At 41.6% G+C, this 25997-nt stretch overlaps 1 protein-coding gene across 1 annotated transcript; it reads right to left on the reverse strand.

Moving 5' to 3' along the window:
* Positions 1-646: 646 nt before the first annotated feature.
* Positions 647-25997, reverse strand: WRNIP1 (WRN helicase interacting protein 1). The gene is made up of 7 exons (XM_066186991.1): positions 25470-25997; positions 16093-16284; positions 14844-15088; positions 7924-8153; positions 2811-2966; positions 1884-1963; positions 647-1425 (listed from the first exon to the last, which is right to left on the reverse strand). The coding sequence occupies exons 1-7, from the start codon at positions 25995-25997 to the stop codon at positions 1150-1152; spliced, it is 1707 nt and encodes a 568-aa protein (XP_066043088.1). The 3' UTR covers positions 647-1149.

The raw sequence follows: 25997 nt of genomic DNA on the forward strand, positions 1-25997 counted from the left end.
GAGGTAGGAGAACATATAAATGTTGAAAGAATATGACTCAAATCCTGTAACAGTACACAGTCATGCAAAAGGTTCAATTCCTGAAACAGTTCCAGCATGATCTTTGGCTTGAGCCCTACATCATGCAGAACTTTGTATGAAGGGAGTCTCACACCAAAATTAATCTCCAGTACAAATCACAAAGTTTTGGAGGCTGTATATGCAAAACTTTTGATCAAGGCCAAGGGTCAGCAATCTGTCTTGAGAATGAAGAGCAATAAGCAGAACAAAGTTGGCTTCTGGACTTGGCACTGCATTCTCAGCCCACAGACCTCCTGGTTTGTGAACGTTGCTCCAAATGAACTCCAGATGTGCAGCTGTGGCAATCCCTCTGATCTAAGCCCCACACAGCATCAACTACCTCTGCTATCAAGAAATACCCACCTGCAAGTGGTGTGTTCCAGAAAGCTGACCTGCAGGTGGCTGGGTCATATCACAGCTGGAGAGAGGTGCAAAGAACTGGGTACCACTCCAGTGGCCATTTTCATGACTATTCTACTTCCAAAATGAATGAAACTTGCTCTGGAAAGCAGGGATAATAAAACGAAAGGGGTATCAAATTTTCAAAACCACACTTTTGTCATAGGAGTATTTAAACAAATGCATAGACACTATTCGTAACAGCTTCATTGGTTTAATAACTGTTGTACAAAATTGGTCTCTGAAACATGGTAAGAGCAAAAATTACTCTGTAATTATATTTTGTACAGTATTTTAGCAGAGGGGGTACAATTGACTATTTTTCTGGAAAAGAATGCTCTCAAATTCTGAAATAGACACTGATTTTAAAAAGCAGCACAGTAATTTTTCTTGTCTCACAGCAAGAGCCAGCAGTAGAAGTCTCTTGTTTGTCCTTCGTTTCATTTAAATCAGTGACAGCATTATATGGATAAAGCTTATTTTTGCATTTCCAAACTGCCTAGCTGCAACTCTTTATGAAATATGTTCTGAACAACAGCAATAAAAGCAGGAGGATAAAAAAGTGTCTGGAAGGCTTGGTGGCTTAATTCTTTCAACCACAGTAATAGGCAACTGACACTGTAAGGGGAATTTTTATCCCAGCAGAAACGTACGAGTCATAAAAATCAAAACCCATTCTGAGCACAGCAGTCACATTTCTCGTTCCTTGAAGAAGTCTGTTCCTTTCAACTCTTCTGGTAGATAGTCCTGCTCCACAGGTTCCTTGTACATGGGGTTGTATTTGTAGCCTTTTCCATAGCCCAAGTTCTTCATAAGCCTTGTTGGGGCATTCCTCAGGTGCAGAGGAACAGGGGGCAGTGGTCCTGTGTGCATCCTCAGGCATTCCTTGACGTTGCCATATGCCCTGTACACCTCTATAGACTTTGGGGCTCTGGCAAAGTACACTACACACTGTGCTAGAATCACCTGCAAACAAGCAGAGGGAAAATGTGAAATGACTTATTTTAAGCTCTTTGGGAAAAGGTCTGCTATTCAGGTTGTTTGTACAGCATGGCAGGGACTGTATTTTTAAACTGACCTCTGCCTGCTACTATAATACGAATACTATTATTTAACAACACCATAGCTTCATGGTTTTCACTACCAGAAAATAATAGCTACTTTATTTATAATAGAAAAAAAAAAAACAGGCAGAGAAAAATGATACATGTTCACGTATCACATTTTAACAATACACAGTGACTTTTATTTTAAACTACAGCATTTATTTTAAGAGCTACAATGTTCTCTTTTCAAAGAAGGGGGATACAGAATGAACAAGTTACTAAATTTGCTCTGTCTTTGCAATCTGCTTCTTTTTATAGTTACAGATAGGTTTTACAGATTGCAGAACTTTCAAATCCGTGAATTAATAAAGCCTTTACCTCACATTCTGGCATTCCAATGAAGTGACACCCTTGATAAGCAGCAACTGCTTGTGTTAAAGCCAGAGGATCTGCCAGTCCTACAGAAAAGGATCAGATAAAAGTAGGGTAAAGTCAATTTACTTTACTTAAAATCTTTTTTATTATTATCATTTTATTTTTTCCCTTCCTGTAAGGTATCCATGCACATTTCAGAGCTGCTTTCTCAGATACTGGAATTCCTGGTACAACACCACACCATCCATAAGATACACTCCCTCCATCCACAAACTTTCCTCCTACCCAGGGAAAAAAAAAAAAAAAGGTCTAAACTGTGGGTAGGATTTATAGACTGAATCTGCTGCCACAGAGCGGCAGCCTGAGCAGGAACTGACCACATTTGATTCTCCTATTTTTTTAAATTGATAAAGAAATGGGGAAATATTACTACACAGAAATAGCTTCCCCAGATCTCCTAACTCTTCACCCATCATATAAGTGCTAAAGGTGTTGCTGGATCTGCTACCCAGGATACATAAAGATGCCTTACAGCTATCAAACCTGAGGTTTGCAGGTCAGAGTAGGCATTCACATGCCAGACACATTAGAAAATCCAACATCCCTGAAATACATACTCTCTACGGCACAGGTTTACTGGTGACCTACAGTCAGCAGGGTTTAAAAGAATCCATATCAATACACATTAAACCTGACCTGAAAAACATTTGTCTTTCCTGAAACAGGTAATCATCACAATGACACCTCATGTGGGTCTCTGCCTGCATATACAAAGGTTTTGTGCATGTGGAGCATTTCCATATTTTGTACCTATTTTTTGCCTGTAACTCTTTTGGGTCTATTTTCAAAAACCAACTTTTAGAACCCAGAGAAGCCTGGCAGATCTTCATTCAAGGTGATACTCCAATGTGAAACACTGCAAATACTGACCTATATCTTCACTTGCAAACCTCACCAGCCTCCTTGCCACATAGAGAGGATCCTCACCGCCCTCAAGCATTCGAGCAAGCCAGTAAAGGGAGGCGTTTTCATCAGAGCCTCTCATAGACTTGTGCAGGGCAGAGATGCAGTTGTAATGTTCCTCTCCTGTTCAGGATGGGGGAGAAGCAATACACAAAGCTGTTAGGAGGAAATTAAGTAAAACGCATTTAAGGGAACAATGTATTTTACTAGATCACATCAGTAAGCATAAGCTGCTTTTTCAAGTTCTTTTTACAGACATGTGATCACGGCATTCATTAATGTTTTCAGTGCCTTCATGGTTTCCCATGTGAATCATTCCCTAACTACATAAGCAAAACCAGACCAACTACTGATAAAAAGGAAGTTGTTTTTTTTTCTAACATTGCTCGGCAAACAAATTGGGTTTTGTAACCTAATGGCCTTCCCTTCAAAAGAAAAAAATAGAAAACTCCAGATATTTTAAGCAGTTAGGAAGAAAACTCTACATAAATAGGTTATAATTATCAAAGAGTAAAGTACAAGCACATACAAACAACTGACCATTGCTTTTGGACACACCCAGAGCTCTGAGAAGACAACACAAGAATCAGAGAAATACAGTCCTGTACAGTAGTTATATTTTAGCAAAAAGACATTTCACATCACCTAAAACTAGAAAATAAAAGTGCACAGTAAAACACGAGTTTGATGTGCTGTATAGAGGTGAGAAAAAAGAAAATGCCATGAATATACAATGATAGAACATCATACAATTTGGAAAAAAAAACCCCAGAATTGCAGTGGACAACCCTGGCAAACCCCTAAGAAATGCCGAGTTCAACAGTGGACACCTGCACTACTGCAACAACACTTGAAAGGACAGACTGCAGAGTAAAAAATGGGAAGACTGAAAGAATTACAAGGAACTTTTTCAATATTAAAGTTGAATATATGATTAGATTTGGACTCCAAGGAGAAACAAAGCTCCTATTCCACAGATCTTCTAGGGCTACACTTAAAAATAGGGAGTCACTATTACAAACACTGAATGAGACCCTTCCTCCTTAGAATTTTCCTCTGTGCAACTGGTTTTGATTCTTGTGCATGTCTTTTAATCAAACTTGTAAGAGAATTTTGCTGCAATATTGTTTAGCTTTCTATGTTATCTGCCTTTTTTATTTTTTCAAGTGCCTGACATTCCTTGGCTCACAGCTAAGTATGTATTTAAAGGCAACTGGCTGCATGTACAGCCATCTGTTAATATTCCTCTTCTTCCTAAGGCTAAAAGGATTTACAGCCTGAGGGCCACATCAGAACACAGCAGTCCCTTGTAGGCCCTGAAAAATCAAAAGGGCTGCCTCAGCGAGTTTGAGAAACAAAATCATCATGCTGCTGCAGTTGCTTCTTTTGTAGCCAGCAAGACCTCCACCTCCCAGGTCCATTCCCCCCATCTCTGCTCCTGCTGGAGCGTGATTCTGTGGGGAACTGAACACGCTGCTGGCGAGCACAGGCAGTCAGACAGCTATTTTTGCTAGGACTCCACACAAAGAGCCCTGGTATGCAGCCCTCACTTGAGCCAATATAAACAGCACGGCCGTGCTCCATCCTAACACTTGAGTCAGGAGCAGCAAACCCAAGCAGCTGAACTCGCATCATCCTCTTGCAAGAGGCGTCTCCTGGTCTCTCCAAAGTAAGGAAGATGGCCTTTAAATATCTCCAGAGGTTGCACTCACCCAGATTTTTCTGCTACTGTGAAGTGTCATATGTGGGGATACCAGCTGGAGAGGCAGAAGGAATCCAGCAGATAGGTTTGGTCTAGATATATACACCTGCAGGGAACTTCAGACCTCAGGCTGAGAAGGGAATTAGTTTTCTCCTTTTATTTCTTTCCTTACAGATTTAGTGTTGGTGACAGAGCTACAAGGACAATACCTACACATCAGAATTGCGTTATCGATTAAAGAGAAAATGCAGCGATGTGCATTGGAGAGAGGTCTTACATTTCTGTCTAAGAAACACAGTTTATAGATAGCCTGAGATACCAAAAATTTGAACTTTTAGTGGACTTTTACTTATTAGCCTTCTCATGCTGGTTAGCTAGCACACAGGTTTGGGCCTTATCAATTCAGTTGAGAGACAGACACATACCAGCTTATCTATCTCTGCTGTATCTCAGATGCCTCTTGAAATTGAAACTATGAAGAGTTTTTGGAATCAAAATACATTTTCTCTATGCAGTTCTCACAAAGGCAAATACCTTCATGAAACAAGATACTGCACAAGAGGCTTTGTGGAAGAAAGGGCTTTCTAGTCCCTGACATATACAGATACACAAATGTTGTTGATTAATTCATGTGCTCATCAGGAGTTCTCAGGCCAGGTTATGATGCTGATTTATGTAAAGTCATATTGCCTGAAAATAGGTAAAAGGTCTTGTTCACTGACCATAATATTTGGGCTTCTTAAACATTCCCTGCTCACAAGGTAGTGGGCAAAAGTAAAATCACAGTCCCCATATCACATTATTTTTTCTCTAAGTCAAAAGTAAACACCAACTGATCATTGATAAAGGACAGAAGGAAGCCTTGGATGTAAGACTAGAGCAACAGCATGGACAAAAAGACTTCTTGCTCTGATCCAGCAGAACAAAACTGGGATGGAAAATACATTATGGTGTGAATATGGTGGTTTAACACCAGCTGGGAATTCAACTCCAAATAAGCCATTACCCTACCCCAGCAATGATGTGCATGGTATGGAAAAGCAACTTATCCCTTCTCTTTTCTCCTCCAGAGAAGGGAAAGGAAAAGCTGTGTTCCAGCTTGCAGAATATTTTAAATTCAGCTCAACACATTCCCAGTGTTTACCATAACCATGTTACCACACAGACAGCGAAATTACTGACATTTATCTTATTTAATCAGTGTTAGCAGAGTGATACAACACGCGAAAAGAAGGGGCAACAATACAACTCTATTTAAAAGATTCAGTCACTGCCCATCTGCAGGTAAACTTTAATGAATTTGGTTGCTACGTCATTTTCTAAAAGGATCAAAATTTTAACAACTGCAATTAAAAGCTAAAACATGACTAATAGTTTTTGTTTCCTCTCACACTGCAAGGCCTTCAGGCAGCTGCTGGCAGTGAAATTTGATTAAAGTTCCTTCTTTGTCCTTCCAGCTAAAATGCATAAACTATCTGCACAAAGAGCTTTTCTTTACGTGTCTGCACACAGATCAGAAAAACAGCCTAACAACTGCATTTTGAGTGATTTCTTTCCTAGATTACTTGATGAAAATATGTAAGAGAATGCTGAACTACATGTATTGGCAAGTTTTGCAAAGTAACAAAAAAAAAGTAAAATAAAAAGTCCACATTTACACAACTCTGAACACTAATCAATTATTTGGTGCTTTCTACATGAACATGCAATACTTGTACGTATGTTGCTGCTATCGTGATCAGACCCTCTACTTTAAAAGACTGAAGCGTTTTATTTTAGAGGACTGTAGATCCCACCACCACAGCTGTGATTCAAAATATATTAGCTAAGACATGCTACCAAAATAATTAGTATTTGTTTATGCAGGAGCCACTATCTGGAAGTCCTTTGTGTTTAAAAGGACAAACAGCTACCTCTACTATGGACAAAAGCGGTCAACCTCCAGTCAACAGTCAGTGGTCAACACAGACTATTCCACAGAAGAGAGAAATTCTGTAAAGGCATGTACTTGGGCAACCTGCTATTGTGACAATATCTATGTCAGACTTCTTGGCACTTATACAATCCAGAAAAACAGAGTTTTCACTGCTCTCACCACTCTGGAAATCTGGGCCACAAGCTCCACAATAAATGACAACGAAGATTTCTACAGCAGAGAAGGGGCTTACACATGCTACCCAGACAGGATGCAAGCCTCAGAAAAAGGCACTCTGTGCCATCTCTACCAGAGAAAGAAGGTGTAGGAGGGCTGGGAGCAATGGTCACAGCCAAGAGTTCTGTGTGACAGTGGCCACAAGGCGACAGCAAACACACAAGGGACCTACACGGTTCCAGAGACTTGCACCAGTGAACCAGTCAGATTTTCCGCTTCCTTCTAATCATGACCTCTTCCTGTCACAGACCCCATAAAACTTTCTTCTCCCTCCCCCTGCCTACCCTTGACTTCTCAGCTGCCATTAGATCAGTATCTGCCCAGCTGCCTTTTTTCCTGACAGTGAGTCATCATTATTGCTTTGCAGCAAGAAGGCTGCAAGCGGGCATATGCTACAACCAACCCCACGACACCTCTCGTCACAGGTTTTGAACAGTGGCAGTTAATGCAGCATATCAGGAACAGTGGCAAAAAAAAAAGAAAAAAAGAAAAAAAGAAAAAAGAAATCAGTTCTCTAAATACTGCTTGGCATAATAATTTCATACTATTCTGCACTGTCATCCAAGTGTTGCTGAAAAACTAGCATATGCATTCTAAGGGATTCACCTCATCTGTGACACTGATTTTAACCGTCTAACATAAAATGGTTTAGTGGCCAACTACTCTGATGCCTAAGATTGCCAAGTCACAAATTTAGCAGGAGTAGTTATCACACTAGGAAGCCTTAAGTGCAACGAGATTTATGTGGCCTGCCCTAAGCAAGCTACAGAATTCATTACCTTAAAAAGCAACTCTAAAAATAAAGCAAAGCAAACTGCTCAGGTTTTGACAACATTGCTGTGAATGTGAGCACTTCCAAGATTTTCAAAAGAGTAGAAGTGCAATGGAAGATATCCAACCCTTCAAGAAAAATGTACTTATCAAATTCTTCTGCTTCTTTCCACTGAAACCCTCATAGAAGACAGTATAACCTTAAATAACAAATAATTTCACCATTCAACTGTTTTCAGGACAGCAAATAGGTCTTTCAGCTAATCTACACTTCCTGGTTGAGAAGGAATTTCCAGCTGAACTACACTGTAGAGGAAAAGTAACTTTTCAGACAAACTTTAGTACAAACACTGTTTCAGTAGAGCAACCGGTTGGAAAAAGGGAGACGAAGGAGAAATTAGAGAGGCTATCACATCTTGAGAACACTGCATCTCTGAAACGCATCAGTTACTCACCTGCTCGGTCATACAGGATGTGAGATCGCTGGAGCCCCTCCTTTACATGCTCCTCTGTCACCAGAATGGCATCTGCAGCACCACCTTTGGTAGTGTTCAAAGGAGTGATCCTTCCCGCTGCTAATCTGGCCTGAACTGCCAACTGGAGCCCATTCAGCCCAGCCCTGGCATCTCCATCGCAGAGATAGGCAAGGGTGTTCAGAGCTTTCTCCTCTATGTACACTGGGAATCTGCAACAGAATAACCACACACCTGTAGCCCCCATCACACTCCTCTCCCTGCCTGTTGTGCTGGAGATGACATTTCTTTACAAAGCTTCTTGATACACAGCTAGGTTTAAGATTTGTCTTAACTCATTCTGCAGAGCCAGGGGCCAACCCTCTTCCTCCTGCTCCAATGCCTGCTAAATACAATTGCACATGAAAAATGTAGGGCAGGAACTCTGATCTGTTTAACCCCTTTATTTTTGCTCATCTCATTAAATTCAACAAGAACTAGGGTTAGGTTTTTGCCACAGCCCAATTCTGACACAGCCAGTTGAACTTTGCAAGGTTTTAATCCATCAGGATTTCACTGCTAGCACTTCAAATTCCTTGGTGGAAGAACAGTGCAAAGGTAGGAAGCTACCCAAATGCAGGTGAGAGAATATAGTGAGTTATAAAGTAATTAGCATAACGTTTTAAACTAACTACTAGCAACAGCAATAGGTGCTATCAGTTGTTCTTTAAAAAACAACAACTGGAAAGATTGTTAACAATGTAAAACATGCATCCTACTTTTTCTGGTATTACAACATAGTCACTGGGGGAGAAAAAAATAATCTTACTAGAAAGAAACTGTATCCCAATACACGTCCATCACTCTTCTTGCCATCTACTCTTCTATGTGTGCCAGAACTAAACAAACACATGAAAAAGGCCAAATTCCAGTGAAATCACAATCTACATGAACCAGTCACTGAGATTAGCTCAGTTGATTGGAGCATAGTGTTAACATCATGGTGATAACATCAAGGGTTCAATCCCTGTATGGGCCATTCACTTAAAAGCCGGGCTTGATGATCCTTGTGGGTACCATCCAGCTCAGAACATTCAGTGAATCTATGATGATGGCAAGACCTGAGAAATGCAGCAGCAGGATCTTCCTGAGATCTTCTGGTGAGTCCATGGAAAATCTGTGTAAACAATGAAGTCCTCAAGTTTTGTCTCTAGGTTTTCACCTGCTGGGCTGCAGTCCTCACTGTTGGGGCACATCCAAACCAGCTCACCTCTGCCTGTTTCACAGGCACCCTGTTAAAGATTTAACCCTCAAACCTGAGTTATGTAGACAAGATAACAACTAAGGTGTTGCCAGCCAGAGGGTGTAAGTGATCTGATTTGGAGACAGCAGCTAATGAAGTAAAACCATGGCATCAATGGCCCTGACTGAGCCACTTCTAGTAGCTGCACTGTAAATCAAGAGTGACAGGTATCAGTAAGGATTAGCACATAGAGCTTGGTGTGAGAGGCCATTTCTTATGAAGCTCTTGTGTGTCAAATAATTAAGGATTCATGACAGCCTTGCACTTCATTTACCAAAAGATATGTTACTATTACTATCAGTGGTGTACAAAAAGGCAGTGTCACGGTTCCCAGACAGACATGTCCACTGATTTTCATTACTTGCCTTCTTTTCCTCCTTGCAAATCCACTTTGTACTTGTCACACAATAGAAAAAGACTGTAGGTTCTGGAAAAACTTTACCAGTTAATATTTGAGTCCTCCCATGGCCACACATAAAAAGGAAAAACTAGTAGAGCTGCAATCTTAATCAACCACTGCAAGTGAAAGCTGACAAATCTCTTGTAGGGGCAAAACCAATACTGCAAAGAGTAGACAGTAGGAATCACGCCCCGGCAAAAAGAGATGCATCACATGCATCTTGTCATGACTTTTTTCCATCTCCTTATTTCTCATGTATTTGATGAATCTAGAAAAAAATTAACACACACATACAGTGGCACTTTTGCCAGGGTGTTTCAAACACCGTCTTTGAACAAGGAAGCAGAACAATACAACTGCACAGGGACTTATGCAGTCAATTATCTCAAGCATCAAATTCCTTGAAAATCAGGAAGCAATGCTCACCCCTCAGCACTACAGATGGGCACCAGATCTTTCACAAGCAATTTAAAAAGCCAGCAAAAAAGGAAAGTGAAAGCTCTCTTTAAAAAATCAGCAGGGACTACACACAGACATCCTACTGCTAATACCTCCTTCAACAGAAATGATCCCAAATACATGGCATGCTGAGCAAACACTTCTCACACACCAGCAAGGCATACTTGAGAGAAGGTTTCACCTTCAAGGACTAAGGTCTTTGCCTGCTGCTTGCAGAGAAGCATACCCTGTGCTTGAGGCCTCCTCATACTGATACCACAACTGCAGGCAGTGACTGCAAGTAGAGGGGAAGCACTGAGAGCACTAAAAGGCATCTACTACCTTGGAAGAAGCTAGATACAGTCTTTCCCAAAAAAATGTTGAGGCCTCAGAGCACTTTTGCCATTTATCTGCTAATTTAAAGCTGAGTTGTATTCCTGTCTCTTTTCTCACTACAGGACTCTAACTGCCCTGTTTACTCAACACAAGCAATTTATATTACAGAAAATGAAACAAATATTCACAAGAAAGTATGAAAAATCTGGTTACAAGCGATGGCCTTGTCCATTTCCATGGAGAAATTTCAGTTGTGACAAAAAGGTAACGGCAATTCCAATCCAAATAATGCATTATGTATTGGCTGATCCAGTCCATGCCTACAATAGCATGACATGCAGGATGTGACAAAGAACAAGGATAAATGGAGAAAACTTCCACATACAAGCTGTTTGCACAGCACATTGATGAGAAACAGATTGGAAATAACATAATGCTTCCCTGTTGCATCATCTCAGCTCTGTACACACTCAGTATTTCAAAACGATATTTTTTTTCTGAGCAATTAAGACCTTAAATTCCATTTTCTGATGGTTTAACTTCACTAGGCAGGAGTCTGATTTCAAAATCTGGATGGCAGTTATTTCAATACACTGGCTTCCAAAAAGCAGTTGCTGTGTTTTACAGTTTTAAGCCCATCCTGTCTTCAGAAGCTCAAGTGCCCTACTCCCTCTCACTTTACCCAACTTCTGTACCCATCAGAACCACAAGGCAGAATAACTCCCATGCCTTCTGACTTCTTTCCAAGCTCCTGATACTCTTGCAGATGGGCAATCCCATATTTTATTCAACTTCCAAAATTAACACCGAACACCCACTGGATGCCAGTGGTCAATGTTGGTACCTTGTAACCAACGATACTAGGAGACAAAAACATAAACAAGCCAAAAGGGACATGCTGGGATCCATCACTCACTGGCCTGAAGGTGATACACTAGCTCAAGGAATGGAAAACTACCACCACAGGATAATAAATCCTTCTTCTGGTTCCTCTTTATCGCCATACTCTCGAGACAGTTTGTGCCAAGAACTCCATGAAATGTATGATGAACTACCCATTAAACCCACACAGCACTGTGGCATCTCAGCCAATGACAAGAGAGCATAAGTAATGTCAAGGAGTAAATATAAGGAAGCCCAAGCAAGGAGAAGCTTATGGTCAAGGATTTAAAAAATTACTGAGCAAAACATGAGATAAAGCACCACTGCGTCTTTCCCACACAAATCAGTACTTTCTTGCTTTGTCAGTGCAATTATTCTCACTATATTCACTCCTTGGCAGATTGCAACACTTTTACAGGCAAATAGTTCTTCAACTGAACTACTGCAGTGTGATATGCACTGTTCACTGCCTTACAGCATTGTCTTCCAGTGTTGCCTCTCACCTCAGCAACTCATTTCCTGCAAGGAAATTGAATGGGTATTCCAACTAAGGAATAGTTTTCAAGAAAGCATTGAACACCAAAGATCCAAAGGAATTTCACCTTCAGTGTTGTGATTTACAAACCAGTGAATTCAAAACATGCCAGAACTTTTAATACAGCCAGTAACAAGCTGAACTGCATGATGACTGGGCTTGCCAAAAGGAAACTGGGGTTCCTTCCATTTCCCTCAGCTGTGTGCCTTCTGTGCTATCTAGCCTCAAACACATTAATCAAGCATCCAGTTTACTGTCTGACTTCACTGAGAGATACCATTCTGAGGGCAGCACTTGAATGACACAAATAAAAAGCCAAGAGAAGAATTTGGTTTTTTCCACCACTGACGCAGTACAAGTGCAGTGTATCAGTCCACACCTGGAAGAGCTTGTGCTCTTACTGACACAGCATAAACTGCAGAAAGCGCAAGCAGTTGCAGCAATAAAAACCATCTTAAACATTGACTTCTTACTTTTCTTCACCATGAGTGTGTTTCTTCCTTTCCTGTTTCTCCATCTTACTGAAGACTTTAGAGGCACAGTTTGATGAGAGGCAGTAATGCTGATGAAAATATAACAAAAAGCACATATTATCCTAAAGAAATCCAGTAATTAACATAAAAACTGTCAAAGAACCTTTGTGAGCCATGATGACACAACAAATAGAAAGATAACCAAGAAGTAACACCCACTGCTAGTTGCTCCAGCTTTAGAGCAAGAATAGGCCACAGTGGAATGAAAGAGAATCCAGGTGATCTAATTTTATCAGAAACCTGCAGCAATGGTGGAAGCAAGATAAGAAGATTCCACAAAGAAAATCGAAGGAAACAGATTTGGATAGAGCACATTTTCCCAGTGGGGTGCAGATGATGAAATCCACTGAATCCCTCGGGGATGGCTGCATTCTTGCTGAGCACAGAAGATGCCTGTGCAAAGACTAAGGTAGAGTCACCCTCACCTTGTTCCTCAAGGTACTAGGAGAGACCACAAATAATCATCCTCTCTTTCAAAATCTCTTTTAGGTAAGCCATCCTGTCAGACAAGTGATGTGATACTAAACCATCCGATTAACTGAGGCCAATCACCACATGCAGTACTTCATACTACACTGCTGTGGCTTGGAAAGAAGACTCACATAGGAAACGAAGTCCAAAATTCTATGCATACATCTCTTGTGCCTACTTGCTAGATCTCTGGCAGCATTTTCAGAGTGGGTACACGCCACTATTTGGGGATGTGCTGCCTTACAGCTCCTTTTTCTCACTCTGGAATAAAGGTGAGCACCGTTAACAAACAGATCAATTGCAATTGGTGATTTCAATTTATACTTCAGGACAGCATGAACAGTTAGTTACCTGCCTGCATCTAATGACAGTCCAGTTCCATAGTGGAGGCAAGGGGCAAAAAGCTGGGACAGCTGCTCCTGCAGAGCAGTGGAGAGGAAATGAAGAAGCATAAACGGTATGGACACTGAAGCAAGAAGCAGGAATCAATGAGGAATCCAAACCAGAACCACAGTAAGGGACAGGATGGCTTATAAAAACCTGAAATTATTAGAAACAAAATGTAGGAACTGTGGCCCAGCACCAGATCTCATCATGAAAGATAAGAAAGACCTGACACACAACTGCAACAAACCCTCCTCAATTCAAACTCCCATTTTTATTTTTAAATGCTTGGCTTCCATGACTGCCTTTGGAGTGTGGACCTCTCTCCCCATGGAGAGATTTCTGAAACTGTGTTAGTCTGACAGTCTGCCTGCCAGACTTCTTTCAGTATGATGAAGCACCGTGCTGTTTAAATCATCCACAGCTATTGGAAGGTTACAGACATGGAGAGTCCAGCGAAACCCAAACCCAAACAACTGCAGCTGAAACTATGCCTTGTACTTTAATCCTGTACAGAAGGAAAGTCTCTGAACCCCAGTCAGGGTGTAGCCACAACCACAGCTGTGCTGTTACATTAATGCTGACATGCAGTACTGCCTTCTCTTCTAAAATTCACATTACTACAACACGTAAAAGTTATAAATGAGTAAACCGTGAGGCAGGGTAACCTAAAAATAAAAAAGGAATACTCTTCCTAACTTGTCCTGACCTCAGCATCCAGGTTGGCAATTCTTTGTGCTTACATTCTGTGATAAAGTTCAAGTGGATTCCCTCTCATTTATTTCATACAGTCTGTCAATCACCACCATGTCAATGCACTGTAAATTACTAGGAGTGCAGCCAAGAACCAACACAAAGGAAGTGTAACAGTTTGCATGTGAGTACCACAGTACCACACATTACTCTTATTTGCCAGCCTCCTGTTCCAGAAGGCAGGCAACATCTGTTGTAGACAAATCTGGAAGTTGTTTTTTTCCGAAACTTTCTCAAGTGTTTAATATGAGCTTATCTGTTTGGACATCGAGGAGCAGACAAAAACAATATCTCTCTTAAAACAATCTATTAATGTCTCACAGCAACAGCCTCCTCCCATCACAGGATATCCTAAAACACAGCACAGGACTTAGCCCTGAAACTAAAGAACAGAAGCAGCAGCACCCTCCCTGATTATATTAAGGAAACATTCTGGGGGAAAAAACAGACTTCTGGCAGGCACTTCCAAATTAAGAGGGGATACCCCATCCAGCACTTAACAGTAATGTGATGCTTTTACAATCAGTAGCAAGAAATAACACACATTAGGACATGACAAATACCCATTTACAGGCTTCCACAGCAAATCCTCAGCAGCAGAACAGATTTAAATATCCTGAGAGGGTGAGTCAGGAGTTACGGATCCAAGTATAAAATTCTCTCCTAATCCAGCTGGTGAGATTATGTTTTGGATGGAGAGAGCCAATGCTTTGAATTCTCTCTCTCCTGTCACCCCCGCCCCTGCCATATGCTGCCACTTCTTTTCTTTACTATCAGAAGTGGCTAGGGTTTCTCTTCCCACCCCCCAACTGCTTCATTCTCTCCCTGGCAGGCAGTCAGCTCCTCGGGCTGTGCACGTTAACACCCTGCAGCCCATAAAATACTCACTCCAAGCTCTTGCTGCTGCTGCCAGTCGCAGGGGTGCTGTGCTGGTCACCCTGGCCCAAAACCTGGAGCCCTAAGGACCTGACAGCCCGCATCAGAATCGCCTCCATCGCTTCAACCGAGAGCTTCTCCAGGACGATCACCCGGCATCGGCTCAGGAGAGCGGCGTTGACTTGGAAAGAAGGGTTTTCTGTGGTCGCTCCTATCAGGGTCACTGTCCCACACTCGACGTGAGGAAGGAAAGTGTCCTGAGCATGGGAGGGAAGCAGAAAAAGCTGATCTCAATCAATGACAACCTGAAACATCCCATGTGAGTAGGCTACATTTTTTTGCGTCTTGCGAGACTTTGTGTTCCCTGTTGATGTGACAAATAACCACGCTGACAAGGCAGTTCATATGCACAGATATGGAAATGATTCAATTTCACGCACCCAACACCTTAATAATAAATGACTGCACTGAGAATGACCCTATCAGCTGAAAAGAAACAGGGTAAAGAAATTTGCAAATTTTGGATTTGTGTGACTTTGATTTATTGCATGGCAACACAAGAAATCATGAAATTGCCTTGTCAAGTACAAAGAATAGTGAGGGTACTCCTAAATATGCTTCGAATCAATCTTTAGTGTGACAATTTCCTGCCTAATTCTGTAGTCTGAGAACTACAGAGAGGTTATAGAATAGTTCAATTTAAAAACTGCAACTTGTGGTACAGAATTCAAGCTTGCCATGGCACAACTGAAAAAACCTTATACCTAGGAAAGGAAAAAGAAAAAAAAAGCCCCAAGTGATGGCTACAGTGTTATCCTGAAGTACCATGCCATGACTTTATTTTTTCGCACACAGAAGAGAGGACAACATTAAAATATCTGCCTTTGGCACATTCACATTCCAGACCTTTGTAAAGGTAATACAGAATGCTACCCTCCAGATGGAGGTTGAAATGAAGATGTGGGCAGCAAACATTACTAACATGACTCTGCAGAAATAAAATTCCATAAAAATATCATATAAAGACGGCACATAAGTCAACTGTAACGCAGCCTTTTATTTAAATCTTTGAATCACAGGATTAAATGTTGGTTGGAAGTCAGCTAAGGAATATAATTCTCATGTTTCTCCCAAATTCATCTACTAAACGTATTAACACTGAAATCAAAAGCCCAAAGGAAGGTATCACCTTAAGGCAAAATGGGAGATTTTACAGAAGTGCTGACAAAGGCTCTTTTAAAAAAGCAGCGTAGTACAATACCTGCTGAGATTTATTGAAACGATGGATCTCATCAATAAAGAGGATAGTTTTTCTCTTGAAGAGTCTTTTTTCATTCTGGGCTTGGCTGATGACATCTCGAACATCATTTGTCTTGGCACTTGTGGCTGACAGTGTCACAAACCTCATGCCATTCTTTTTGCTGCTGTTGGCTATGATGTGTGCCAGTGTAGTCTAAAACAGCAATAGGAGGAAAGCTTTGTAAAAATAATTTCAAACACAGAAAGTACTAATTTAAAGGAAATATGTAAAGAACAAAGCTATATATTTTGGACATAGGGACAGTGTTGACAGTTTACAGAGTTAAGGCATTTTAGCTCACGTTATTCTAGGGCACAGAAGACTTTAAAACTTCCTGCTAGAGGTAGCTGCCAATTCCTCTGCTGCATTTCTAATGCCTGAACTTTTACGTACCAGAGCCAGTGAGCCTCAGTACTGAAAAGGACAGCACTGACAGCTGTCTCCTTTGTCACAGAAGAAGAACTCTCTGCCAAATACATTTCTGTCACAGAAGACGGGCTAACTGCAATTCCCTGTGCAGTTATTTTGTGGAGTATGTTAATGGATAAAGAGCTGGACTACCCCAAGACATCTGCCTAAGAGTTTACAGTGCAACTGCAAGTGAGAAATAAAAAACTACAATGTTATTAACTAAACCCTTTTGTAATTCAAATACACATAAAAATGAAATTAATCAGATAGAAGTTTCTATGAAAGCATGAGAACACTAGTATTAAAAAATGACATGCGTATTTAAGAAAATGTAACTCTTAAATCTAAATAGTCAACAGTAATCAAATGCTGGCCCAGGGAAGCAAAAGGCAGCTGACTGAACAAACTGTCTGTTTTCAGAAAGCAGCTTCATTGTTTTTCTGTCCTTCAACCTCTTCAAATCTGATTTTATTTATAGATAATTTCACTTAGCCTACCAAAGCACAGAAGCAACCTCCACCAACCTCCTGGGTATATTTACTGCACCTGAACATATCACAGACATGATTTTGAGACTCTCCTTCACAAACCTTAGTAAACACAGGTGTATGCCCTGAAGAAAGTGCAGCTCTATTTGAAAGTACTGCTAGAGAAAACAGGTGATTCTTTCATCAAGCTCACTATTCTATAAGAGAAGGATCCAAAGGAGACCAAAGACAGGAGAGTCTCAACAGATGAGGAGTGGGACAGGTGCCACCAAAACCACTTCAGAAGATGTTCCAAGTGCTGAGGTTAAAGCAGCAGGTGGTGTCAACCTGATCCTCTTGCAGGGAGGCTGCAGAAACAAGCACCTACCACTTGGCTACCAATGGTGCTGCAGTACCCTGCTCTGTCCCTTTAACGGGTCTCCTTGCCCCTGAAACTGTAACCAGGCCAAAAAACTGGGAAAAAAAAAAAAAAGAAAAGAAAAAAAAAAAAAGAAAACAACAACAACAAAAAAAAAAACCATGAGGCTAAAGGGGAAGGATGTATTGTTATTGTTATTTATTCTTGTTTTAGTTTTAGGAAGGGCTTCCTGCCTTCAGAAGTGGTGTCATTTCAGGTCCTGATACAAGACTCATATCCCATGTCAGATCCTCCCTCTCTTCCTGGAGCTAAATCCACCAGCCCATCCCCAAGCTGTAACATTGCAAAAGACAAGGCTGGAAAGACAATTGGAAAGTGTTTGCAGCAAAGCCTACAGATATTAGGAAGATCTGAAAAAATAAACAAATATGCAAATTCCACCCCTGCCCCACCATAACCAGAAGAAAACTATCTTTGAAACTGAGCTACGAAATTAAAACCAAAATTCATGTTTCCTTAAAAAAGGGCCTTGATTCAGAATGTAACTTCAGAGGACATACCCATGCCTTAAAAATCTCTGAAAGCACAAAACCACGCAACACATGAAATTTGAAGATGAAAAAGGAAAAATGTACCTCTTCTTTCTCTAAAAGTGGCAGTGGTGAGAGGACAAAGGAAGAAAAAAAAGCAGCTAATCTTCTTGTCGCTCCACTTGGGACTGGTAGCTCACATTGTACCCTGGCTGTTGCTCAGAGTTTTGTTCTTTACAAACAAGCAATAAGGACTTCACAAACACATGCACAGGAGTCCATATTTTTAACTCTAATTTAGGGGAAAAAAATCAAAGAGATTTGTTTGAAAGTTGCTGTTAGACCAAGAGTCTGCTTGAAATCTGCTGCACGTATCTCAGCCAGCAGATACCTCACCCTCTCTGCCAACTTGTGGGTCACCAAAGGTTGCAATAAGAATAAGATACATTGCCTTTCAAATGCAATGCTTGACAAGGACAGGCATGTTCACAGCCTCTTCCTTCTGTTCTGCACAATCAATCATTCAGCAAGTCAAACTGCCTATCACACAGATGTAAAACTTTATCCTGGTCCTCCAAAAGACTTACTTTCCACGAGTTCAGGTTTTTTATGCTGCTTTTAGTCCCACTATGTCAAGCAAAAGTCAGTAACAAGCTACCCTCTATGTTACTACCCTGTATCTTACTTCAGGTTAGAACCTGAAGAAACACATAACCTAGTGGAGAATTCATGTAAGCAAAGTAGCTTAAGTATATGAAGGCACTAGCACAGAACAACTGTAACTCACATGCTAGACTCCTAGTTTCCCTCAGGGGCAACGTATTTAAAGGACAAGAAGAGAATTAGAAATACGATATGGAATGAGGCAGAACACCTTGATTATCCTTCATCATCTAAAATAAATTCTGGTTTCATTCTTACACTGGAAAACAAATCTTTTAAAATAGTGACACTGATGCTGCAATTTACTATGAGTGAGTACCCCTGAATCAGAACCTACATAACAGGCACAAAAAGGAAAATCTAACAAGCTGATAATGTGCTTTTATCATACAGGTGTTTCTTATTTAGCTCATGTTTTTTTTCCTTATTGGCAGGAGCAGTAATATTGTTTCCCACAAATTAGGAATAGGAGTGATCCTGCAAACTAACCTTTTGCTAATTTCACTAAAACTTATAGCTTACAAAGCTCACAGTACAATATACTTGCCCCTTCCAGAAACCATTCTTAGTTCTTTTCTACTATGATGCCAAATTATTTTAAATCATACCTATCATCTCAACTTTTACGTTGGATCCTGTGAGACCTTACTGACCTACCTGTTTAGACAAGCTAATGCAGTGACATCATAAAAAGCTGTTCTGAAACAGAAACATATTCACAAAGAAACTTCGGAACTATTATTCACCAATGAATAACACTTAACCTCAGCCCTTGGTCATTTATTTCCAGACCCATTACACGCAGAACAAACATTTAACTACTGAAACTGTCCTTCATCATCCTGTACCTACTACTTTCTGTCAGCCCAAATGAGAATATCCTCTCTCAGAGCCTGAAATCATCTCAGATTTACAAACAACCAGCAACCAAACAAAAAAAAAACCCCAAAACCAAACAAGCTCACTCTCAGCAACTATGTTACCCGTTCTTCCAGGCTTTGATACAAGTTATGGATGAAACAAAAGCAAAGCATGCTTGGCTCCACACACCTCCCACTGTCAGAGCAGAAAAGTCAATCGGATTTGCTGTTTGGTAAGCTGGGTATTTGTACTAGAAGACATAAATTTTCTGTATACCCAGAAATTTCCTTGACTGGGGAACAATCTTTAAGTATGAACTGTTTCTCTCTTCTCTGCACTGCCACTAGTGAGTGCTACGTCACATCCACGGCTGGAAGAAAATAGTAAAAAAGCTTGTACAAGTTAACCCAGTCTTACTGATACTGATGTTCAATGAATACATTACCTGTTTAGAAGTAAGGTGGTATTTTTGATTTTTGCAGCCCTGCACCAGGCCATTAAACTATGCTCATCACATTAGCTCACAAAAGCTCCTCACAGGGATTATGAGTGGCACTGCCTAGCTCACTTCAGAAAGTGGAATTGGAAAAAAACTGGGAAGATACTAGCACACAGGGTTAGATCAAGAATACAGTGAAACCTAAGGTCCATCCAAAATACACGGTTCTCCCAGAAAGCCTGGAAGGTTGTAGGCTCTGCCACACCATGTCTAGGTGACCAAAGCTGATCTGGCACAGCCTGGCACAAGTGCAGTGCAGCACGGATCATTCTTGAGCAGGGATCATCTAGTTGGCATGCAGGCTTCCCCAACAAGTGACTTTGCTGGTTTGCTCCAGAGCAAATCACAGTGTAAATTATGTTTGTGGCAGGGATGACAAAAGACTCATATGCCTAGTGCAAAATGTGACAGGTGTAGTTACACCCACAGACTTGTAGGGTCTAAGCTATGTTATCAGACTGATGATCTAGCACCCTGATTTTCTTTGCTGCTGTTTGACCATGACTTTCTGGCTATTTTTTGCTCTTCCTTTATTTTGGCCAAGATTTCCAAATCTTTGTTTACATGGTGCTGCCATCAATGGCCCCTCCTCACCCTCAACCTTCCCTTTGCTGGCAGCAGGGCCATACTGTGGTTGCCAAGCAATCAGGAAAGGCCGTGCTCTGTTTCACTGCCCTGAGGGAGACACCAACAGCATCCCTGGATGCCGCATAGGGCAGCAGTTCTCTGGGACGTAGCTCTGTGGATGTTCTCTGTACCACACTGCGTCACAGGAGATAAGCCGGGCCGTGTCTAAAGGAAATTGGCAGCACAGCAGGTGAACATGGCCTGGGGACACTGTCTATACAGATAAACACAATCAAAGTTGCAGCAGTTGGCATTTATATAAGGGCAGATGCTATTCTTACCCATCTTGTTTGGTTCCTCAAACCCCAAATAGCCCACTGAGATACTACTGGAGGAGTGAGTGTCACTGAACAAGAGACACAGCATGTGCTTTACAGCACTTCCAGAATCCAAGTCCAACCAAGCATAAACAGATGCAAGGTCATTGCATAATGTTTATTGAAATTGAGCTGTATCTCCATTTGCTGTATCCTGATTTGTGTACTCACATTCCAACTGTTCTATGGATACAACTGCATTTTCTCTTCCAGCGTTCTCTTCTTAGAGAGCTACCCCAAGTAATTCATGATTTAGACAGGCATAAGCAAAACCAAGCACACTGCATTACAACGCTGCTTCCAGGCAATTGCAAAGACAAACCCATTCTTCAGAGCTGTCCTGGACTTTCAGCTTACACTACTGTAAAAGACATGATGTATTTTCAGTTGAAAACTTCATGCTAATCAATCAAAAGAACTCATTACTTCAAGCTATTCACATCAGGCCCCAAGCTGTATGAATAAGAGAAGATGAAAAACACTCAAGCAATCTAACAGCCTGTTAGCTAACCACTTGAATTAGCAAAATAGGAAGCACTGGAGGGATGATAAACATGTGGGCACCAAAATAGGTGTTGGACTTGCTGTCTATGTTTCAATGTGTCATTTACTGAATGCAAAGAAAAGAAATACAAGGGAGTTCTAGAAATAAAATATAATATTAGAGAAAATAAAAGACAGAAACTTCAAAGATCACTTACTGGGTTTTTTAATGTTTTGCACTCATACCAACATTGCATATTTTATCTTATTATTAGAGTACAGACGTGAACCTTAGGGAGTCATGCATGAATGCTCTTTGTCTTATCTTCTATAAGGAGCGTGTTCATGCCACTTGCTACCTATTTTTTTCTTGTTAAGTAGCAGATATAAAAGGGAATGTTTACTGTATTTAAATACAGAATGTTCAGGTTTATAAGGCTTAAACTTCATCTGTGGCAGCAAAATTATTCGGTGCTCAAGTTACGCTGTGTCCCCCCGCTAACTCTTTACTAAAATTGGTGCCTCAATGGCAGACATGCAAAAATCTAAATCCCTGTATTAAGGTGCCATAAATCAGAGTACAGCTTACTCACATTACACTCAGATTCATACAGGCCTTTAAAAATTTGCATAGTCAGGATGAACAAGCTAACTGTTCCTAAGTTAATAACCACAGCATCTCTTTGAGGCAGCGTTTCTTCTGGCCTGAGTCTGATCAGCTTCTTAAAAGAAGAAAATAGCCTCTTGTGTTCAACACTTCAGAGTGACAAAAGTGCAAACAAAAAGCCAGTCTTTTCACTCAGAGCACCTTGGCTTCCTATGAAATTAGGATGACAGATTCAAGGTACAAAGATCATGTTCCTTTAAAGTAAGAGGACTCAGTACAGATGGAAACTCAAAAGAAAAGGTGATCACAACGGAAACACCCCAATTTTGTCTATTCAGTTTTAAGGGTGTTTCCTTGAATATTCAAGTGCAGCCGAGGCCAAAATCGACTTGGGCAGAGAAGTTACACAGCACACATATTTTTACTCCAGTACCTAGTTTTACTATTCTCATGATAGGAATTCCCCAAAAATACTCTTAACCTACAATATGAAATATTGCATTTATAGCACTCTAACAGGCAAGATTATTTTCTTCTTGCTTAGAAGTCTGTTGAACAACTACTTTTCATAAAGGAAAAATAATACATAAATTGATTTGAAATTTGGCCCTGACGATTTATTCCACGTTCAGTTCTGTGGTTTTTGGTTGGTTTTTTTTTTTTTTTTTTTGGTGTTTTTTTTTTTTTGTTTGTTTGTTTGTTTTTTTTTTGTTTTGTTTTGTTTTGTTTTTTTACTTAGTACTGCTCTACCCTTTTCAAAAGTATCAGTTAGCATGGCATTTGGCTGTAGAAATGGAAGAAGGCATAGATGGGCTGCAATAACCAGATTCCATGGGTAGCAAGAGCCTGAAGAGGTTTAAGAAATGTATGACCATCTTACACAGCACTTCTGAATTTAGACCAACATATCTAATTATGCTGCTATTTTAGTCCTTTGATGGGCAGAGCTTAGCATATGGCCTTATTACACATGAATCTATACAACATGCAGTTATTTCTTAGCATTGTCCTTGCTGAAAAGGACTGTACTTAATGGAAGAAGTTTTTGCTGATCAGTCCAACCAGATCCTGAGGCGAAATACTTACTTCTCCTCCACAGGATCTTTCAAGTTTACAAGCACTAAGTTGCTTTCTCATGGAATGTTTTCTTAGACACATTATATACATACAATTCAAATAGTAAGTGAGCGGGATAGGCAGGCAAGGACAGATCTCCTTTTCCAACTTCAGGCCGACAACTTTACTTGCATGTTAAATCTGTTAGGAGAGGAATTTTATAAGAACATATCCAAGAAAAGAAGAGAGCTTTCAGGTATTTAACTCAGACAGACAATATGACTTATGGGGAAGGAGGTCTGAGATAAAACTATACTCTAGCACTGTCCAGAAATACTGAGAAATGTGGGTGAAGGGGCAAAATTCAACTTTGTGCAGAAGGAATTTCTGGTTCAGCCAATAATGGATGTTTCATCAGGAGCCAGCTGAAAGCACATAGACTCAAAACTCTTTGCTGAGAAAGACTAACCTAGAAAGTAGAGTTACTCAACAGTATAAGTACTGAGGGAGTAAAAATATAACAGATAAGTTGTGCAACTGCTCTCTGATGGGTCAAAGATACAAGTCAGGCAACTGAGGAGCAACAGAATTTAAACTCTGTAAAAAGCAAGTTTACTAAATACAATTCTGCGTAAAGCATATTGGTGAAGAGAACGGGTCATATGAAAAAACAGAGTGAAAACTGTGATATTAGAGGCATAAAACAGACCACATGTTACTCAAAGACACTTTCAGTACCATGGAAGATTCCTAAAGACCTGGAACACAGCTGTCCCTGAGCTGTCACAAGCTCACGAAGATGCACTTCTATGGTCAAAGCCAGGTGCGTTCATCAGATCACAACCCAAAGGCCACTGAAGCCAGTGCCAGATTGCAGAAACACTACTGTAGCCTTTGCTTTGCTACCACTGTAGTTGTACAGCTCTTCTTCCTGAGCAAAGAGGGCTTCAAGAAAGAGCAAGCACATGCTGTTGACAGAGAAAACAAGAAACAAAAGACAGGAGACTACAAAAAAAAAAAAACAACCAACAACCCCAAAAACCAATAAACAAACAAAACCAAAAAAAACCACCAAAAAACCTAGAAGCAAACCCCGGAATGTGTTACTCATTCAACAAGAAGAATTCCTAGTTATTAAAGAGCTGAATTCCACTTCTCTCTCTGGCCATCTTACTTCAGTCAATTCACCTCCCCTTTAATCAGTTTTCAGAAACACACTGCTTTCAGAAACAGCCGTTTCTTACCCCACCTACTCTGAGCTCTTGCTTTCTACTATTACTTTGTTATTTTAAAGAAAGTGGCAATTACTGAAATTCACTAGTCGGTTCTTTTGAGGTGTATGTTACCTAGCCTAGATAACCTGCTGCACCATTGCTAACGGTATTCATCTACACCTGCTCCTTATTTCCGTGATTGACAGGCATTATTATTCTAACACCATACATAGGAAGTCTTTTTTATTTTCAATTAAGTATGCTGAAAAGAGCAAGCTGCCGCTCTGTCCTTCTCTGCTAAGTATTAATTACTTCCCCTATCCCAGACTTCTGAAACATACTCTCACCACACTATATATATAATATGTGAAACTTAATGCTATGAACACATTAGACTGACAGAGAAGACTGTATTTTGTTTGCCCTGCCACACCACAAATCTGAAATACGTGGAATAACAGGACAAAATTAAGACGAGATCTTAAAGAGAGCTTGACCACACCTGAGGCATTCCTTTGGTCCTTCCCTCACAACTGTGAATCCCTTCACTGCTGTGCTAGAGGGTCTTTTGGGATTCACGATGGCCCCACGTAAGCTAAAGGAGGCAGAACAAGAAGATGCAGTGGTCAGATCCTGCAAAGACCCACCAGCCGAAAAGTGTCTGAAGGTGGATGAGCGCCTAGCTGTAAGGCTACCTCCCTTTCCACACCAGCGCTGCCTTCTCTCGAGGGAAAGATTTTTGCAGGCTAAGGCAGACCTAGCACTTGCAAACTGTGCTGCATTAATCTCTTGGTAACGCACCTTGTTTCCTAGACACATTTACAGATTCCCTGTTGTTGCTGTTTTTCAGCTTCTCAGCCATTAACTAAACCACGGCTTCTCTTTTAGGTATGGACTTTGGAGTTACGAAATCTGAATTATGTGAAAGCAAGACAGGCCATGTGTAACCAAAGAGCAAATTGCATGGAGTGGGGCTGATGGGGGTGGACCGATTCTATTTGATTCACGAGGCAGGCTGTGTTTTTTGTAACCTTAAGGGAAAACTAGTGGACATCACCCAAAATAAGGAAACTACAAAAGAAAGCAAGAAGGCAAAGGGATGAAGAAAAGAACGACTCCGAAACAAACAGGTTTTAGGTTCACCGGCCGCCAGAGCCACGTGTACCGGCGCCGGCCAGACCCCGCAGGCTGCGAGCGGGGCTGGGCGCTGCCGCCCACACTCACCTTCCCGCAGCCCGGCGGCCCCCAGAGGATGAGGGAGGGGATTTCGTGGGACTCCAGCAGGGCCCGCAGCAGGGTCTGGGCCCCCAGCACCCGCTCCTGCCCCACGTAGTCTCCCAGCGTGTCCGGCCGCAGCCGCTCGGCCAGGGGCCTCCCCTCCAGCTTCTGCGCCAGGCTGTCCCCGCACAGCGCGGCCGCGCATCCATGGCCCGGCTGCACGGCGGCCTCATCCCGCCCCGCGCCGCTCCTCCCGCCGCCGGCTGCCGGGCTCTGCCCGCCGCCGCGGCCTTTGTGGAACAGGGAGAAGACGGGGGACCCGGCGGCCGGGCGGGCCTCCTCCGGCTGCCCCTCGGCCTGGCTGCCCGGCGGGGCGGCGGCGAGGCGGGGCCGCTTGCTGGGCGGCTCGGCCTCGGCCCCGCTGGCCTGCAAGCAGCGGTCCAGGTGCGGGTTGATGTCGGGGCCCGGCAGCTCCCGCAGGCACACGGGGCACTGCACCAGCCGCTCCTCCTCGGCGCCCTCCGTCGGCTCCAT

This window comes from Chamaea fasciata, unplaced genomic scaffold, assembly GCF_029207755.1.
Source record: "Chamaea fasciata isolate MVZ Bird 193981 ecotype frontalis unplaced genomic scaffold, bChaFas1.0.hap1 SCAF_1, whole genome shotgun sequence".
Classification (NCBI taxonomy): domain Eukaryota; kingdom Metazoa; phylum Chordata; class Aves; order Passeriformes; family Sylviidae; genus Chamaea; species Chamaea fasciata.

Bases quoted from the DNA above. Each gene is read 5' to 3' on its own strand.
- WRNIP1 (XM_066186991.1), bottom strand. From the start codon at position 25,997: ATGGAGCCGACGGAGGGCGCCGAGGAGGAGCGGCTGGTGCAGTGCCCC. The intron at 8,154-14,843 runs GTGAGTATTTTA...ATTCTGTTGCAG, and splicing joins AGCAGCAGCAAGAGCTTGGA to ATTCCCAGTGTACATAGAGG. The intron at 2,967-7,923 runs GTGAGTAACTGA...CATCCTGAACAG, and splicing joins CATCCTGTATGACCGAGCAG to GAGAGGAACATTACAACTGC.